The 19830-nt window shown below is 40.4% G+C and overlaps 1 protein-coding gene across 1 annotated transcript in view; it reads right to left on the bottom strand.

The window, feature by feature from the left end:
* Positions 1-18494, bottom strand: part of LOC141098554 (cytochrome P450 2C14-like) — a 36350-nt gene extending 17856 nt beyond the window's left edge. Inside the window, exons 1-4 of the mRNA XM_073586444.1 lie at positions 18340-18494; positions 12844-13040; positions 10826-10988; positions 7045-7194 (exon numbers count right to left, since the gene is read on the bottom strand). Coding sequence (XP_073442545.1) covers positions 7045-7194; positions 10826-10988; positions 12844-13017 — 487 coding nt within the window. The 5' untranslated portion in view covers positions 13018-13040; positions 18340-18494. The remainder of the gene's footprint in view (positions 1-7044; positions 7195-10825; positions 10989-12843; positions 13041-18339) is intronic.
* Between the last annotated feature and the right edge of the window lie 1336 nt (positions 18495-19830).

Below are 19830 nucleotides of genomic sequence, written 5' to 3'. Positions count from 1 at the left end.
GAACGACATTTAAAAAAATGAAAACAATTCCCGTATTGCTGGTTTTTGTTCATCCTGCCTCTTAAAAAGCAGAATAGAAAGCGATCAAAAAATGTTATGTGATCGTAAATGGTACCAATAAAAAACGTCAACTCGACCAGCAAGAAACAAAGACCTCACATGACTCTGAAATATAGAAAAATTATAGCTCTAAAACTATGATGATGCAAGAACTATTTTTTTTTTTTTTTTTTAAATACGATTTATGGTGTGTGACAGCAGCCAAACGGAAAAAAAACAATATAAATCTGTTATTGCTGTAATCACACTGACCTGAAAAGTCGTCTAATCTCTTACAAAGAACAACGTAAAAAATAAACCAACACTTCACCTGCTGTTGATGTGTTCATTCTGCCTTCCAAAGATAACAGTAAAGCTCAGCTCGCATTGATCCTGTGGTGATTGTCTTTTTAGGCGTACGTAAAAGCGCAGTCCGCCAAAGTTTTGTGCATTTCTTAAAAAAGGACAACGCTGAACAGAGGCCAGACGTGGTCCAGAGTAACTCTGCTGCCCCATTGTAGTGAATCGCTCCATCAGGAGAGTAATCTGAATCATGCTATTCAGAGATTTAGATGGAAGCCATGACGTTAGGGCTCAGCGTAGAGCGCCGGATAAATGTCATACAAAATGTTATGTAAAATGTTCCCAATAAAATCTTCAACTCAATACCCAAAAAAGCAAGTCCCCACTCAGGATCATCATCTGTTAATGGAAATGTTGGTGGCTTCCATGTTACTTTTAGTACCAAGGCTCTGGAAAAGCGAAATGGCTCCTCAGTCCCCAAAACAAATTCAGCAAACTCTGCACTCCCAAATCCAAATGCCGCCCTCTCTTCTGAATACCACAGTATGCATAAACCTCATTTAGTGTCCAAATGTGTGGTATTTCTGTAGCGATGAGCGCTCGCCTAATTTATAGGTGCATGAGCTGAGCACAATATACGTGCACTTCCACATACTGGCCACTACAACGTACTGGTCACTACAAAATACTGGTCACTACAACGGCAGTTTGCTATTTGCACTCGGCAACATGCGCTGATGTTTGTTTCTAGAAAACAACCACAGAGTCAAAATCGTCACTACATCTTTAGGTAAATTCCCAAGGGGGTATAATTTTCAACATGGGTTTACTTGACAGGGGATTTTTCTCTTCTAGCACTTAGGAGCTCTGTATATGGAGTTTGCAAACTATTCTAGGAAAATAGTAATTATAAAAAGTTGCCGCGCTAATAACACTAAACAGCCTGGAATGCTGTGGGACAAACGCACAGTCTGTCAAATAACCAAATGTCGGGGTACTCACTGATGTGTGTTCTATGCACTCTCTGTGATCCATTTCCCCGTGGATGCCAGATGATGATGGCAATGTGGATGAGAAGCTGTGCTTACTGCAGGGAGCGTCCTCCCGTTTGCATGAAAAACCCCCTTTTTGAGAAAGGGGGACGATTCCCCTGAAACGCGTCGGGATTGGCCCCTGCACATGTCCGTCATTGCGGACCGGTGATGGCACCGCTTCACCATGCCCCCCGGTCGCCACGCTACTACATGGTGGCGCCATCGGCCGAGGCTGACCGCTGTACTTTGTAGCCCACTACACAGGGGGGTTTTCAAGCAAAAGGGAGGACTCTCCCCGCATTAAGCACAGCTTCTCATCCACATTGCCATCATCTGGCATCCATGGGGAGACGGATCACAGAGAGTGCATAGAACACACATCAGTGAGTACCCCGACATTTGGTTCTTTGACAGACTGTGCATTTGTCCCACAGCATTCCAGGCTGTTTGGTATTATTAGCACGGCAACTTTTTATAATTACTGTTTTGTCTGTGTGGCAGAGAAGCACACTTTATCTGCCTGTTTGCCAGCTGCTTTAAACAAAGGTGTAATTTGATCAGCGCCAGTGAAAAAATTTCTTTCATATTCTAGGAAAATATGCGCTCCAGGAGACAAATATTGCTCTGTTCCTTCCAAGTCTCACTGTATGGCTAAGCAATACTGGACATCCACATATGGTGTACATTCAGCAGAAATTGTAGGACACATTTTGGAGACATTTTTAACCATTTTCGAGTGTTAAAATGTTAAATCTGGGGCAAAAACTAAATTTTGGTGGTAAAAATATAATTATCACTGTCCAATGGTATAACATTCTGTGATCCACCTGTAGTTCTGCTGTTCTGGCACGTCAAGTGCTCTGCCAATGTGACATGGCACCCTCAAACTAGTCCAACAAAATCTGAACTCCAATATGGCGTGTCTTCCCTTCTGAGCTTTGCACCGTGCATCAAAAACGTTTTTGACCACATACAGGATATTGGCGCACTCAGGAGAAAATGCAAAACAAATTTTGGGATCCATTTTCTCCTATCATTATGAAAATGAATAAATTGGGCTAATACAACATTTTTATGGGAAAAAATATAATTTTTTTCATTTTCACAAGTCAACGTTGTAGAGATCTGTAAAGCACCTGTGGGTTAAAGCTGCTCACCACACTTCTAGATAAATTCGTTGAGGGATCTAGTTTTCAAAATGGAGTCACTTGTGGGGGGTTTCCACTGTTTAAGTACATCATGGGCTCTTCAAACACGATATGACACTCGGAGACCATTCCATCAAAGTCTGTGTTTCAAAATATCACTCCTTCCTTTCTGAGTCCTGTTGTGCACCCAAACAGTAGTTTTCCCCTACATATGGTATAATTGCATACTCAGGAGAAATTCACAACAAAATTTTGGGGTCCTTTTTCACCTGCTACTATCGTGAAAATCAAAATTTGGGAAAAAAGTGCATTTTTTGGGGAAAAATTTGATTTCTTTTATTTCCATGGCTTAACTTTTAATACAGCACAGTACAAAAAGAGGACTTGAAAAACCTCCAATAATGAGAACAGCAATAGAACAACAAGGTTTACCCATACAGGCCTCCAAACAAAATGCACTATCAGGGTGCAGTGGACCCATATAAAGATGGCAACACAGGTGCAAAAATACCAATCAAGCAACTGCTCCAGCCTACCAATACATGGAGGGGGCGATTGCCTGGTATGTTGATGCACAAAAACAACTTGTATGCGGTGCTGTTCACACTAAGGCCATGCACAGTGTCCAGGCCAGCCTAGTACCAACACCCTTCTATTAGTTCAGGTGGGCTGCCCAGCGCTAACAAATGCATGCCGTGTGGAAAACAGACACCGCAGTTTACAAGACCAAATGGGCCCAACTGCACCCTGAATAAAAAGTGCAAAAAACACATTTTAAAAATATTTTTAAAAAAATGTGGAGTATTAGTTAATATTTTGGCCAAAATACGTGAGCCCGTAACCTACGTCAAAGATCTCCACGCTTATGGGTACCTAACACTAAATAATAATACAGCACAGTACAAAAAGAGGACTTGAAAAACCTCCAATAATGAGAACAGCAATAGAACAACAAGGTTTACCCGTACAGGCCTCCAAACAAAATGCACTATCAGGGTCCTCCGGACCCTCAACACCACACTTCACCGGACCACCTACAGTGAGGATGCCCTGTTCCACCATAGTTCACCTCAGCAATCATCTGACACTGCGGTTCATGGCAAGAGAGGGCAGATGGAAATGACAACGTATACTCTGGAGGTAACACAAAGGCATGAAAAGGAAAGAAAAAGGTTTACATGAGGGAATCCCGAATTCTGACACAGATCCAAGAATTGGACTGTGACACTAGGCGCATCTAGGGTTCTCCAATTGCTACATGGTGTCCTCTAATTATTCCAGCACATTTTTGCATTCAAAAAGTCAAATGATTCTCTTTCATTTCCAAGCATTGCCCAAAAAATAGTTTTTGTCTATATGTTCTATCGGCGTACTCAAAATAAATTCCACAACAAATTTTATGGTGCAATTTCTACTGTTACCCTTGTGAAAATGCAAAATTTGAGGCTAAAGAAACATTTTTTGGAAAAATGTGATTTCTTTATTTTCTTCGTTCAATGTTATAAACTTTTGTTAAGCACCTGGAAGGTGCTCACCACACATCACATGTCACTTTTGGGTAACTTACACTTTTTAGGCTCATCAGGGGCTCTGCAAATGTGACATGGTGTCCGCTAATTACTCTGACAAATTTTCCATTCAAAAAGTGAAATGGCGCTCCTTTCCTTCTGAGCCTTGCCATGCACCCAAACATTAGTTTCCCCCACATATGGGGTATGTTTACGTTCAAAAGAAGCTGCACAAGTTTCAGTGACCATTTTCTCCTGACACCCTTTTGAAAATAAAAAAATGGGGTCTAAAATAAACTCTGAAGTTTCTGAAAAAAGTTAAATGTTAATTTTTTTACCTTCCACATTTCATTACTTCTTGTGAAGCACCTAACTTCTTGAATGTGGTTATGAACACCTTGAGGGATGCGGTTTTTAGAATCTTGTCACTTTTGGGCAATTTCTTGTCATATAAACCCCTCAAAGTCACTTCAAATATAATGTGGTCCCTAAAAAATTTTCTTGTAAATTTTGTTGGAAATATGAGAAATTGCTGGTCAACTTTTAACCCTTATAATTTCCTAACAAAAAATGATTCAAAAATTGTGCTGATGCAAAGTAGAAATGTGGGAAATGACATTTATTAACTATGGTGTGTGAAATACCTCTCTGATTTAAGACTTAAAAATTAAAAGATTGTAAATTGCAAAGTTTTACTTTTTTGGCCAAATTTCTGTTTTCTTCACAAATAAACCATATCGAACAAATTTTACAACTATCATGAAGTACTATATGTAACAAAATACTCTCTCAGAATTAGTGGTATCCGTTGAACCTTCAAGAGTTATTACCTCATAAAGTAACACTGGTCAGAATTGTAAAATTTGACCTGGTAGTGAAGGTAAAAGCAGACTTGAGATGAAGGGATTAACTATCATACTATGAGTCCTTGTAAGGGCTAATCTTGTGTTCTGCTGTTTGTATTAGATACATTCTGCATTTTGCCTTGGAATGGACAGTTGCTGAAGCAGGGAGATTGTATTCAGCCAATCTCTAGTCAGGGATTAGAGCTTTGCCCTCTGTTGCTAAATATATAACTGCAACAGGAGACTATATTCTTTTTTTGGGGGGTGAAAAAATGGCTATTTTGTCATCCATGGAGTTTTACATGCTTTTGGTCGTATATTGCACAACCAAAAAGCATTGAAAACTTTTTATGAATTCAAATACTTATCCATAGAGTACTATGTGCTTTGTGGTACATTTGGTGTTAGATAAGACACCAAAAAAGTCATGAAACTTTTTTCTGGATTCAATTAGTTATCCATAGAGTATAAAGTGCTTTGTGCTACACTACTGTGGTATATAATACTCCAAAAAAGCAATTATTTTTCTGGATTCAAAGAGTCATTCATAGAGTATTATGTGCTCTGTGGTACATTTATATGCAATATAACACTCCAAAAAAGAATTCAAATATATTTCTGGATTTAAATAGTCCATCCATAAAGTATTAGTTCCTGCAATAGGCCCCTAGAGGTGGCTCAAGATTGGGATACCACCCCAAAGAGATTGTACTGTCCTTGGGGTTGTCCACCTCCTATGTGGGTGCAGGCATTGGTGCAGGTAACAGTGGACTGTTGAACATTTCTATATGTTGGGGGCTCTGACACAACCTTAAGTCGGGTCACTTACAACCTAGGAACCTGACTTTAGGAAGCAGGTGGAGGCAGTCCTCACAGCCTCCTTAGGAAAGAGAAGACAAAGCTTACACCTGAAGAGGATTACTGTATTACACACATAATTTTTTCTTGGCTTTACATTTTTTGCAAAGCATTTATGAGTGTAGAAGTACATCAACTACAGTTTCAAAAATTTTTTCTGGATTCAATTTGTCATCCATACAGTTTAACAAGGCTATCGTCTCATTATGGTGGCATTTAAAATAAAAAAGTCAAATAATTTGCATGGATTTAATTAGTCATCCATACAGTTTAATGTGCTTTGTGTAAGTTTAATGTGCTTTGTGTAAAATTACAGTGGATTAACATTTTTAAAAACCATTTGGCCCAGTACAGTTCACAAAAATTTTTTGTTCCAAAAATTGACTATTGTCATATATACTTTAGAATCTACTTTGTGTGAAATTTCCTTAGTTTTAAATAATAACAAAAATTGTCTCCTACAGGTGTACAATATTGGTTGTCTCAAAATCTACTATTGTCATACATATTATATAACCTGCTTTGTGTGAAATTTCATTGAATAGAAATGAAAATGAAAAAATGGCCTGCTGCAAATGTGCAAAATTGATTGCTCAAACATTGACTATTGTCATATAAACCGTAGAACTTGATTTGTGTGAAATTTCATTGATTTGAAATCGAAAACAAAATTGGCCTGCTGCAAGCGTACAAATTTAGTTCAAAACTTTACTATTGCAAAACAATCGAGAAGGAGGTGTCACTCATGCACTGCTGAAGATGAATCCACAAGGAATAAAAATTATAAAATATATTGTACAAGTTTACAAGTTCAACGCACAAGGTGAGTGGATTCCTATTCTTTTCCACCTCGGTTAAGACCCTATTGCACTTTCTTTCATTCCCAGTTTCGTTTTCGTAAAAAAAAATTATTGTCATACCTGCTGTATAACCTGCTTTGTGTTAAATTTAATTTTGTTATAGAGCAGTAACTCCCAAGAAACAAATCTCAAGGGTTCAGGAAAAATATTGTGACTTTAAATGACTGCATCCGTGTCTAGTAGTAGCAAATCCTACTGAGATATTAGTAGGCTCCTAGTTTATTACAGTTGAGTGATTCCTAGCAGTCATTTCTTTCTATCACAAAGTACAGAAGTTGCTGGCAATTCTAAACTTTGAAGCTTAAAAGAGCCCAAAATGTCCCTTTATGTTGGGCTCTGTAAGATTTTGTACTGAGGCCCAGGAGCTCCTAATTATCATTCTCCCTGCTTCCATACATTATTTTCAACAGTCCTCCAGCATTACGCATTTGTTGACATGATCCTCTCACCTCCATATGATTTCAGCTTCTGCACTAAACACTCAGTCTCCTCGGTGATCTTGTCTTCTATGGTTCTCTTCCCCATTCCATAATCTCGTAGTGTGGACAGTGCAAATCTTCTCATGACTTTCCAGTTCTCTCCATTCGAGAAGACAACACCTGAATGCAATGAATTCATGTTATTTGATTTCCATATGTGATGTTAGGGAAAACATTTTCCTGTATAAACAAGATTTTTGCTAAAAACAGAACCCCAAATTATGAGATAACCAAAAGGAACCTCCCTGAGATGTCAGTGACTCTACAATAGCCTTTCTGTCCATTCACCATCAAGCTTGCACTAGTCAATTTTTGGAGCAACCACCCACTCTACTCATTCCAGTGGCTCTCATTAACTATATTTATACACATTGCCTCATCTCCTGATCGGTGATCTTTGGGGACAGTCATGAAGGAATTTTTTCACTTTGTAAAAAGAAACCCCTTTAGGGATCTTTTTTTTTTAAATCCTTTATCTCAAAAGCTTTTTTTCTCTACTGCAGATAAAATCAATCACAATGGGCATATCTTCTGTCATCAAATGGTGGATATGGATGATGCCATGTTACAGAAGTCTCCCTAAGAGGCACGCTTTAATGGAGCATGACAAAAATTGAATGGCAATTGTCAATATGCAAGGACACTGCATGATCCCTTGCCCTGTTTTGCATGCCCTTTATGGCTCCTTACCATATTTTATGCCATAAATATGCAGCATGTGTGCATCACTAATGGATCCCACATCTGTCTCGTGGAGAAAAGGATCCTTCGCACATTGTTTTCAGTGCAAAGATGCACATAAATCATAAACAAAATGCATAGAAAATCCGGTCATCTCTTTAAAGACAGATGCATACCTCAGTACCCTGATTTCAAGTTGGATTAAGGTCCCATTAGTGAGATACTGTAGATTTTCGATAAGTATTAGGGATGTCCTTTAACTTTTTGTTGCTTCAGCTGCTCAATATGTTGCTCCCAGCTGCCTATCTCTGGACTGAATATGTTGACATATGCAACAGATCAGGACATATTATAAGTGAAGGGAGGACTTTACACTAGCCTGACAGCAGATGGCGATGGTGTGAAGTTATATGTTTGCTGTATTGTGGTGAGGGAAGTTCTCTGTTGTTGTTACTTTTACTTTCGCTTTTGAGTGTATTATGCCAGCAGCACGGGCTGTGTGCTACTGAATTCCCTTATCTCAAGTTTACCCGTTAGAAGTAAATGCTGTTTACTCAAGATAACTTGCTCAGTGAAGTTCTCCGTGGTCATTCTCAAAAGATACACTCTGCTACAGAATAAACAGTAGAGAGCCTCAGCGCGAGTGATCGTGTGATTTACTGAAGTGACCACTTTCTCAACTTTCCCCAGCTGTATTCTTTTCTGCATGTATGCTAAATATATTTAGCTTCTCTTTAAAGTTTGTGCAGTAGAGAATGCAGCATGAGACATCAAAATAAGTGGCAACATGAGTAACGCACATGACCACCACCATCATGTACATTATGGATGTGGTTGCTTTGGCTTTATTCTGTAGAGGGGAAGCTGGGGTAAAGAATGAGGAGCTTCATATTTCATAGTGCCCCAATAGACAGTTTAACTGCTTTGCCTACATATTTTTATAGATTGGCTAACACCTCTAAAATTTTTGCCTGCGTAGTTTATTATGATTATTTATTTATATAGCGCCATTAATTCCATGGTGCTGTACATGAGAAGGGGGGTTACATACAAAGTTAAAGATATCGTTAACAGCAAACAAATTTACAATGACAGACTGGTACAGAGGGGAGAGGACCCTGTCCTTGCGGACTTACATTCTATGGGATAGTAGGGAAGAGACAGAAGGTCGGGGGTGCAGCAGCTCTGGTGGTTTTGAGGCGGCGGCTCGGGCGGTGGTGAGGCGGCAGAGTGGTTATTGCAGGCTGTAAGCATTACTGAAAAGATGGGTTTTCGGGTTCTGTTTGAAGTATCCGAGGGTGATGGATAATCGGACGTGTGGAGGCATGGAATTCCAGAGGATAGGGAATATTCGGGAGAAATCTTGGATGCGGTTGTGTGATGAACGAATAAGTGTGGAGGAGAGTAGGAGGTCTTGGGAGGATCGAAGATTACGTGAGGGAAGATATTGGGAGATTAGTTCAGAGATATAGGGAGGGGATAGGTTGTGGAAGGCTTTGTATGTCAGTGTTAGTAGTTTGAACTGGATGAGTTGGTGAATTGGGAGCCAGTGGAGGGATTTGCAGAGGGGAGAGACAGGGAAGTTGCGAGGAGAGAGGTGGATTAGTCGGGGAGCAGAGTTGAGGACAGACTGGAATGGTGCAAGAGAGTTAGCAGGGAGGCCACAGAGGAGAGTGCTGCAGTAGTCAAGGCGGGAGGTAATGAGGGCATGTACAAGAGTTTTAGTAGATTGATGGCTGAGGAAGGGACGGATTCTGGAAATATTTTTGCATTGGAGGCGACAGGAGGTGGCAAGAGTTTGGACTTGTGGTTTGAAGGACAGGGCAGAGCCAAGAGTTACTCCGAGGCAGCGGATGCCGTTTACCATAATAGAAAGATCGGGTAGGGAAGATACGTGAGATGGAGGAAAGATAATGAGTTCAGTTTTGTCTACTTTGAGTTTTAGGAAGCAAGAGGTGAAAAAGGAGGATATGGCTGATAGACACTCCGGGATTCTGGACAGCAGAGAGGTGACATCTGGGCCAGAGATGTAGATCTGAGTGTCGTTTGCATACAGATGGTACTGGAAGCCATGGGACTTTGAGTTGTCTAGGCCAAGAGTATAGATGGAAAAAAGTAGGGGCCCCAGGACAGAGCCTTGGGGACTCCAACAGATAGAGGGCGGGAGGAGGAGGTAGTGTGGGAGTGGGAAATGCTGAATGTGCGGTCACAAAGGTATGAGGCAATCCAGGACAGGGCAAGATCTTGATGCCAAGGGAAGAAAGAATTTGTAGCAGTAGGCACTGGTCGACTGTGTAGAAGGCAGAGGACAGGTCGAGAAGGAGGAGGATGGAGAACTGTCTGTTAGCTTTGGCTGTGAGTAAGTCATTAGTAATTTTGGTCAGGGCAGTTTCAGTGAAATGGTGGGGGTGGAAGCCAGACTGGAGGATGTCAAGGAGGGAGTTAGATGAGAGGTGGGAGAAAAGTTGAGCATGGATATGATGTTCAAGGAGTTTGGAAGCAAACGGGAGCAGTGATATGGGGCGATAGCTGGGCATAGCAGTTGGGTCAAGGTTTGATTTTTTGAGGATGGGTGTTATGGTGGCATATTTGAAGGCAGAGGGGAAGGTACCAGAAGATAGGGACAGGTTGAAGAGATGGGTTAGGGCTGGAATGATCATGTTAGTGAGGTTGGGAAGCAGGTGGGAAGGGATGGGGTCAAGTGCACAGGTGGTGAGGTGTGATTTGGAAAGGAGATGAAACTATTTATGTTTTGAACAGCATAATTTTCTATAGTAAATAATCTATTAATAAAATAAAGAAACAATATAAATTTATGGTATAGAATGGGAAAATAAAACAAATTTCCATAGAAATGTCTTGGTAAGCCATTATCTCCTCTTGACCGTGGGTAAATAGCGGAAGCTGCCTACTTCAGTTAAACTCCTTAAAGGCCGTAGTTGCTATTGCTTGCAGCACTGAAGGTGTGATTAGATTTTTTTTTTGAGCCATCAGCCTCTGCAATAGGCACAGCTCCATACCTCAACTTTTTGAGGGAGGGTAAGACATAATTTAAGGAAAACCTGCTTACCATAATTTTTAAAAGCTTTTGTAGTCACTGGAGCCAGGGGTCTGTCAGCAAATACATCACCATGGTTGATGAGAGCATCCTTGACAGTTTCATAACCACATAGCACCACTGATTTTGTCATGCCTATCTGGACACTGAAGATCGGACCGTACGTCTTAGAAAGCTGTGGACACAAGATAAGCGATTAACTCTGTGCATTGCTCCTGACGTCCATTTAAAAAAAATGCATGTATCCCACCTGCAGTACCCATTCTGGAGCAGCTGATATTAGAATAGGGACATATGACCAACTGGTAATATCCGGTAGGCAATTTATTCAAAGATTTAAAACTACTGTTACAAAATTAATTTCTTGATGCAACAAATTGGGGAGAACATGTGTTTACTGAATCAGACAAGCCAACATATGACAGGTCCACCAAATTAACTTTAATTAACTTTATACAAGTAAAGAATGTCTTAGGTAAAACACAATAGCTAAATTTTCAGAAACCAGAGCTCCAAAGAATAATAACATAAATGTAATGTGAATCTGTCAAAACAAATGTAGTTATTAAACCATTACTGGCATGCTCTATGATTTATAGACGTTTTAGAGACAGAGGAGAGGGAGATGAACAGCTAATTGATGGATGGAAGTCAATGTGCTTAAGAAAGGTGGCAGGAAAATAAGGAGTTAACCTCTCTCCTGTAATGTGAGTGCTGTGCATACTCAACCAGGGTCTGGGTAGACACAGGTTGCTAAGCTTTGTGAAAACCAGCTGTAAACTGTGAAAGATAAAAGCTTTCACATCAAAAGATTGACAGAAGATAGAGAAAGCAAGTTAATTGCAAACTTGCTTATTTTAATGCTAAGCAATTAGAGCAATTTAATAACATGAGAATACCCCTATAGAAGTGGTGACCATAAAGGGAGTCTTTGATCATTACTGGGAATGTTTCGTGAGCTTCATTGTTCAGGAGACAGAGGCTAGTTTGAAGGAAGTGCTGCTGAGGTGTTTACCATCAAACTGTATCAAGTAGCAGCAAATTATTGCCCCATGTATACAAACCATCAAGCCTGCTGCTACTTAAACAGATTCACTGTTCATCAAGCTTGTAGCCACCCGATAAATAAAATTTACTCGAACTGTTGCTGATGTCTGTTTCCACACTTTTTGCTAACCTTGAATGTGTACATCATTTTGACTGAAATTTTAATGGAATCTGACACCATGAAAATGCAGTCCAATCAGCAGGCAACATGTCATAAATCAGGAGGAGCTGAGCAGATTGCATATGGTTATTAAGTGAGAAAATATTCAGTATAACCTGCGTTTTAATTATTTAAACCTCTGCTCATTTTTTCACTGATTTTGGGCCCAGTGGGAGGTCCTATCAGTGACTGTTATCTCTGTATGCACACTTATACAAGAAAGGCTGTCAGTCACTGATGGGACTGTAGACTGGACTTAAAATTCCAAAAAAGAATAGGGGTTTAAATGACTGAAACATAAATTATTCTGAATCTTTTCTAAAAAAAAAAAAAAAAAAAAACCTGTATTTAAATATTCTCAGCACTCTCTGCTCTGTAACATGGTGCCTGCAGATTGAACTGCATCTTCATGGTGCCAGGTATAGAGTCATCATATTCTGCAGGTGGGAGGAAGCCAGAGAACCTGTAGGAAACCAACGCAAACAATGGGAGAACATACAAACTCCTTGCAGATATTGTCCTTGGTGGGGTTGGAACCCAGGACCCCAGCGCTGAAAAGCAATGCTAACCACTGAACCACCATTCTCAAAACAGTATTCTCATAGAGGGCCACAATAATGGATTTGAAGACTAAAAAGGAGTTATTCTTCTTAGACTCCCACTGCTCAGACATTAAAGACATATTCTGTCATTGTGTCATGAATGTCTCAGATGATAATACTTCTACGTTTTACGCAGCTCCTGGCATGGTACATTCTTAAAATGTGGACATGGGGCAGAAATCATAGTGCACACCAGGTTTAAATTACAGTTTCATTCTAACCTCCATGAACGTTTTATAAGGTTTTGACATGTCCATCGTAAGAATATTTCCAATGATCGGTAAAGCTTTTGGTCCAGGTGGGAAATTTTTGTAATTTCCTTGTTTCTGGTTTTTAAAAGCATTGGCCAAAAATAAGATGACAACGATGGAGAGGAGAACAGTGATCAGGTCCATGGTGAATGTGAGCTCTGTAAAATCTAGAAAAGGAAAAGAGGACATAAGTGATTCTTGTGTACACATATTAAAAGGAGGACTGTTGTCCTGACATGACATACAGTGGGGAAAAAAAGTATTTAGTCAGTCAGCAATAGTGCAAGTTCCACCACTTAAAAAGATGAGAGGCGTCTGTAATTTACATCATAGGTAGACCTCAACTATGGGAGACAAACTGAGAAAAAAAAATCCAGAAAATCACATTGTCTGTTTTTTTTTCATTTTATTTGCGTATTATGGTGGAAAATAAGTATTTGGTCAGAAACAAGCAATCAAGATTTCTGGCTCTCACAGACCTGTAACTTCTTCTTTAAGAGTCTCCTCTTTCCTCCACTCATTACCTGTAGTAATGGCACCTGTTTAAACTTGTTATCAGTATAAAAAGACACCTGTGCACACCCTCAAACAGTCTGACTCCAAACTCCACTATGGTGAAGACCAAAGAGCTGTCAAAGGACACCAGAAACAAAATTGTAGCCCTGCACCAGGCTGGGAAGACTGAATCTGCAATAGCCAACCAGCTTGGAGTGAAGAAATCAACTGTGGGAGCAATAATTAGAAAATGGAAGACATACAAGACCACTGATAATCTCCCTCGATCTGGTGCTCCACGCAAAATCCCACCCCGTGGGGTCAGAATGATCACAAGAACGGTGAGCAAAAATCCCAGAACCACGCGGGGGGACCTAGTGAATGAACTGCAGAGAGCTGGGACCAATGTAACAAGGCCTACCATAAGTAACACACTACGCCACCATGGACTCAGATCCTGCAGTGCCAGACGTGTCCCACTGCTTAAGCCTGTACATGTCCGGGCCCGTCTGAAGTTTGCTAGAGAGCATTTGGATGATCCAGAGGAGTTTTGGGAGAATGTCCTATGGTCTGATGAAACCAAACTGGAACTGTTTGGTAGAAACACAACTTGTCGTGTTTGGAGGAAAAAGAATACTGAGTTGCATCCATCAAACACCATACCTACTGTAAAGCATGGTGGTGGAAACATCATGCTTTGGGGCTGTTTCTCTGCAAAGGGGCCAGGACGACTGATCCGGGTACATGAAAGAATGAATGGGGCCATGTATCGTGAGATTTTGAGTGCAAACCTCCTTCCATCAGCAAGGGCATTGAAGATGAAAAGTGGCTGGGTCTTTCAACATGACAATGATCCAAAGCACACCGCCCGGGCAACGAAGGAGTGGCTTCGTAAGAAGCATTTCAAGGTCCTGGAGTGGCCTAGCCAGTCTCCAGATCTCAACCCTATAGAAAACCTTTGGAGGGAGTTGAAAGTCCGTGTTGCCAAGCGAAAAGCCAAAAACATCACTGCTCTAGAGGAGATCTGCATGGAGGAATGGGCCAACATACCAACAACAGTGTGTGGCAACCTTGTGAAGACTTACAGAAAACGTTTGACCTCTGTCATTGCCAACAAAGGATATATCACAAAGTATTGAGATGAAATTTTGTTTCTGACCAAATACTTATTTTCCACCATAATATGCAAATAAAATGAAAAAAAAACAGACAATGTGATTTTCTGGATTTTTTTTTCTCAGTTTGTCTCCCATAGTTGAGGTCTACCTATGATGTAAATTACAGACGCCTCTCATCTTTTTAAGTGGTGGAACTTGCACTATTGCTGACTGACTAAATACTTTTTTTCCCCACTGTACATGCAAAATTTGCCAAAAAAATTAAAGAATTCCTTTAATTTTCTACACTTTGATATTAAATTTGCGTGCACATTTGCCAAGTTTGTTTATTGCACCAATGTATCTAAATTAAATTACATTTTCTTAATATTGATTAGCCAATATCTTTCAATTTTTATATCGGTAGCTCCTATGCAGGCCTATACATCTCTATCGTTCCATACTAAAAGTAAACCCTGTGTAGCCTAAATACGAGTCATGTGTGATTCTGTTCCACCTGATCCTTCTTTATGATGACTATTGACATACTCATTTAAAAGGGTTGTTTTATTTTCTTGTTCAGGAGCACACCGCTCCCCTTCCTCCCTGGCTCCTGCTTGCTGGGGCAACAGTGTTCCTGTTTGTTTGAAAGTTTGGACAAGTAGAATCATTGCACTGCTGGCAAAAACTGTATTATCTCTGATGTTACTGCTTGAGGCAACTTTATGCCTGCAGTATTGGAGGAGCCAGTGGTGCCGAAGCTGTCCGTGATAGAGAGATAACAGTGGTCATACTAGAAAGAGCTTGTAGCAATGGTCACAGCTGCTAAACTGCAGTAGTGACTAAAAGCCCTCACAAAGCTCCATGAACTGATAAACAAAAAAAGAGTTATAGACCTTAGAATATGGCAACACAAATCATTTTTTTTAGCAAAGTTCTGAATTTGTTTTGAAATACTTAAGCATAAAAAAATATATAAGTTTAATATCGTCATTAAGGGACAGACCAGGTGACCAACAATGTCGGGCATTTTTGGTACCATAAATTGAATGCTGTGAAATTGGATCCCCGAAAACAATGGTAAAATTGTAATTTTTTACCGTTTCCCCAAAAGTCAGAATTCTCCAGAATTTCAGCATATTATGTGGTAAAATGTAAAAGTGAGGCTGGAGACACACAATCACATGTTGTCTCATACTAGTGAACCGGGCAGATTATGCTAAGGACACTCGGCTTAAACTCTGCCAGAGTTTGATCTTAGTGTCATCTGGGTGAGATCCGATTCTTCTCACACACGAGAGAATCACAGCACAGGTGCGGAAGAGACAAAGAAAGTTATTTCTCCATCTCCTCCATTGTCTGACTTGGTGTATATTAGACTGCACTTGGATGGCATTCACTCACACCCATAAACTTATATGGGTGCGAGTGAGCCGAGTCTCACTGATAATCGCAGCATGCTACGATTGTTATCTCATGCCAAATCGGCATGGGAAAATAATCTCAGATGTGAGCTGCCCCATAGAATAACACTGGTCCGAATGATATGAGATGTTTATCGCATAGCACTGGGCTGTGTTATACGGTAGTGTGACTCCGGCATAATGTCAGAGTCAGAGAGAATAGAGCAAAATCAAGGCAAAAAGGGGCTGAGTGACAACAGGACACGGAGCAAGAGCAGAACCAGTGGAACCACTCACAATGCACCCAAAAGAGTTAACAGCACCGTAAAGTTGACCAGATCACTATCATTTCCCCCAAGAATAGAGTAATGTATAGATCAACAGATAGGCGTGCAGTCATAATGATCTGAAGATGTTTCATCAGCTTCAAAAAAATTACGGACACCTTACAATTTTTTTTTTTTTACAGACGGGAAAAAAGTGCCCAATTTTTTGTACTATTTTGGAAATTTCTGGATGGTTGACAACCCTGGATGGTGTCTGCAATCACAATACTAGGCCCAACTGGTTCTCCAGACCTGAAATCTGAGCTTAAAAATCATCATTCAATGTTAATTTACTCATTATTCTATGTAAACAGCACTCGTGCTCCCCCAAAAAATTGCAGTCCAGTATGCGATCTGTTAATAATTGTTGCTTTTGCCTTGATTAGCATGGTCTGCTGGTGAAAATAGACTATCAAACCAAACAACCGCCGATCGGTAAATATTTACCAATTAGTGATCATTTAGTTTATAATTATAATTGGTTTATCTAATATTTAATTACCAATAAACTCTGTCACACACTTCCGGCGCTTGTGTCGCTTCCACAATACACCGCAACCGGAAGTACGCCGACTGCCATATAGGAACATTGGTATTCCAATATGGCACCCGCTGGTGGTACCAGGCCCTTCCATAGTACCACCAGCGCCTCCGCCGGCCCCCCCACTGCCGGATTCCTCTTCTGCTGGACCCTCCGTTTCCGCTGCTGGACCCGCTGACGCCGCTGCTAGACCCGCCGACGCTGCTGGACCCGCCGCCGCTGCTGGACCCGCCACCGCTGTTGGACCGCCTCCGTGCAGACACAGCCGCCAGGACCGCCGCCACCGCTGGACCCGCCACTGCTGGCCACGCTGCCGGACATCCCGAGGGGGGGTGTAACGAGGCGGATATCACACACACGTACTCACATACACACACACGTACTCACACACACATACTCACATATACACACACACACATGTACTCACATACACACACACGTACTCACATACATACACACACATACGTACTCACATACACACACATACTCACATATACACACATACTCACATGTACTCACATATATACACACACACATGTACTCACATACACACACACACACGTACTCACATACATACACACACACGTACTCACACACACACGTACTCACATACACACACACGTACTCACATACATACACACATACGTACTCACATACACACACACATACTCACATATACACACATACTCACATGTACTCACATATATACACACACATGTACTCACATACACACACACACACGTACTCACATACATACACACACACACGTACTCACACACACACGTACTCACACACATACAAGTACTCACATACACACACATACTCACATATACACACATACTCACACGTACTCACATATATACACACACACATGTACTCACATACACACACACACATATTCACATATACTCACATACACACACACGTACTCACATGCACACACACAAGTACTCACATCTCTAGCACAGGCCGCAAACCATCCTCTTTCCTGCTGGCTGTGACTGCACGGTGGTGGGTGAGCAGGCAGCTGTGGGACACACACACGTACTCACACACACATGTACACACATGCACACACATGTACACACACACACATGTACACACACACACACACACTTCCCTCCCGATGCGATAGCATAGGGCACACCTCTAGTATAAATATATCCTTAAACAACGCATGACCGTAGCAGATAATCACTGGGTTCAGCGGTCTTGCCCAACCTTCCACGGCATCACCAATGAGCTTAGTGATTGGCCGCATCAGTCATGTGCTGTAGTCACCAAGGAGTCAATTTTGCTTTAAAAAGAAGAAAGGAAGAACTTTAGACCAGTTTGATAATCATAAATATGGATTTACTAATTTGTGCACCAATTTATCTACATTTATAATTTAGAACTTTTAAAAAAATCACAACATGTTTATACAATGATTCCACTCGGGGAGTATCCAAAAATCACTTTTTCAGATTCCTTATCCTAATTAATGCCAAACTTAGCAAAAAGCACACAACATTGTGATAAACTTTGCCCAAAGATAATGAGTGAAACCATTGGAATGGAGCATAAATGCGCCATTATTGATTAAGAAGCCTTTTGGGTCTTACTTTGTGTAGCGGGAAGGGTCCAGCGGATACTTTTCCAGATGCAGTCTCCGGTCTTCTCTCCTCACATGGTGAAACCGCTGCTTTTAAACCCTTAGAGAATAATTAAACCATACGATTACAACACATGTAGATACTCAAAGCGCAGAAAACCTATTGAACCCACAATAATAAATTCCAGGAAACTCAAAAGAAAATCTACCAGTGATAACAGCAATATTTCACACTGATTTCATGTAGTTTAACGCTTTATATGCTCAGCAAACCTTTTGTTTTGTTTTTTTGCTGTTGTTTTTTCTACAGTCTAGGCATCTAAAACTATTTTTCTATTGGTTTATTTCTTGCTATTGAGGTGCAGGAAAGTTTATTTTTCTTACCATTCAGTATTCAAATTAAAAAAAAGAAAACATTATGATAAGTATGTTCTGCATGGAATAACAATGAGTATTTTCATACCTATTATTTGTTTAAAATAGAAAAAAAAGAGAGAATGTACAGTATATACAGTATATATATTTTTCTTTTGCTTTTCTATAATATAACTTTTTTTTCGTTACTTTTTTGTGATGAATGCATTGGAATATTGCGGAATATAAGAGACGGCTGAGATAAATGCATGGAGTCTTTTATTCTTCATCATGCCATCCTTTCTAGCATTACATTGCACATTACATTTATACTCCGTATGGCTGTGATTGCACTATGATTATGAACATCATTTTTTATAAAGAAAATATCCAGGTAAAGCGTCTTATGCTTAGTGCACGTTCTGGGGAATAGAGCATAACATAATGATTGAAGTATTAGTCATGCTTCCAGACCCTTCACTGAATAGAATTCTATTATTTGGGTTTTCCTTTAAATATAATAATATTAAAGGGGGGGGGTCCAACATGCAAAGTATTTTTCCTCCTAAATGCCATAATCTAAACTTATTTCTAATACACATAAATTAAAAAAATTCTCTCTTTCCCCAACTACACCATCTAACTTATTTTCTTTTTTAATCTACTTACTTTTTGATGTTGCTTCATTTGAGAATCTCCAGTGCAAGCTAGGAAACTCAAATGAAGCTTCATCAGGTGACAGAGGCTGCAGACATTGCCGCAGTCTCTCTCTCCACTCCCTCAAATAAAGTGTCATCAGTGATGTCCATTTCAAAGGCTGGGCTATTCCCTGCGTGAAATACACTATGTGATGTGTACAATGACAGCTCTCTCTCTGTTACTGACTCAGATTAGCAGTAATGAGCACTCGCCACAGCGCCCTATTAGTGTGTGTTCTATGACCAGTGACGTTTCTGGCAAGAGCAGCGCTGTTCTCTCCATGCCTTAGATAACAAACCTACAGTGCGCTCTTGTGCCAGCTCATTATTGCTGATCTGAACCGTAAACAGAGAGCGAGCTGTCATTGTGCACATCACACAGGGACAAGTTCAACTCCTGAAATGATCGTCACTGATAACACTTTATTTTCAGGGAGGGGAGTGAGGTT

The sequence above is a fragment of the Dendrobates tinctorius genome, unplaced genomic scaffold (assembly GCF_039654945.1).
Source record: "Dendrobates tinctorius isolate UK_male_01 unplaced genomic scaffold, ASM3965494v1 ptg000093l, whole genome shotgun sequence".
Lineage (NCBI taxonomy): Eukaryota > Metazoa > Chordata > Amphibia > Anura > Dendrobatidae > Dendrobates > Dendrobates tinctorius.
Note: the sequence above shows the minus strand (reverse complement) of the source record. Positions and strands in the feature narration are given on the sequence as shown.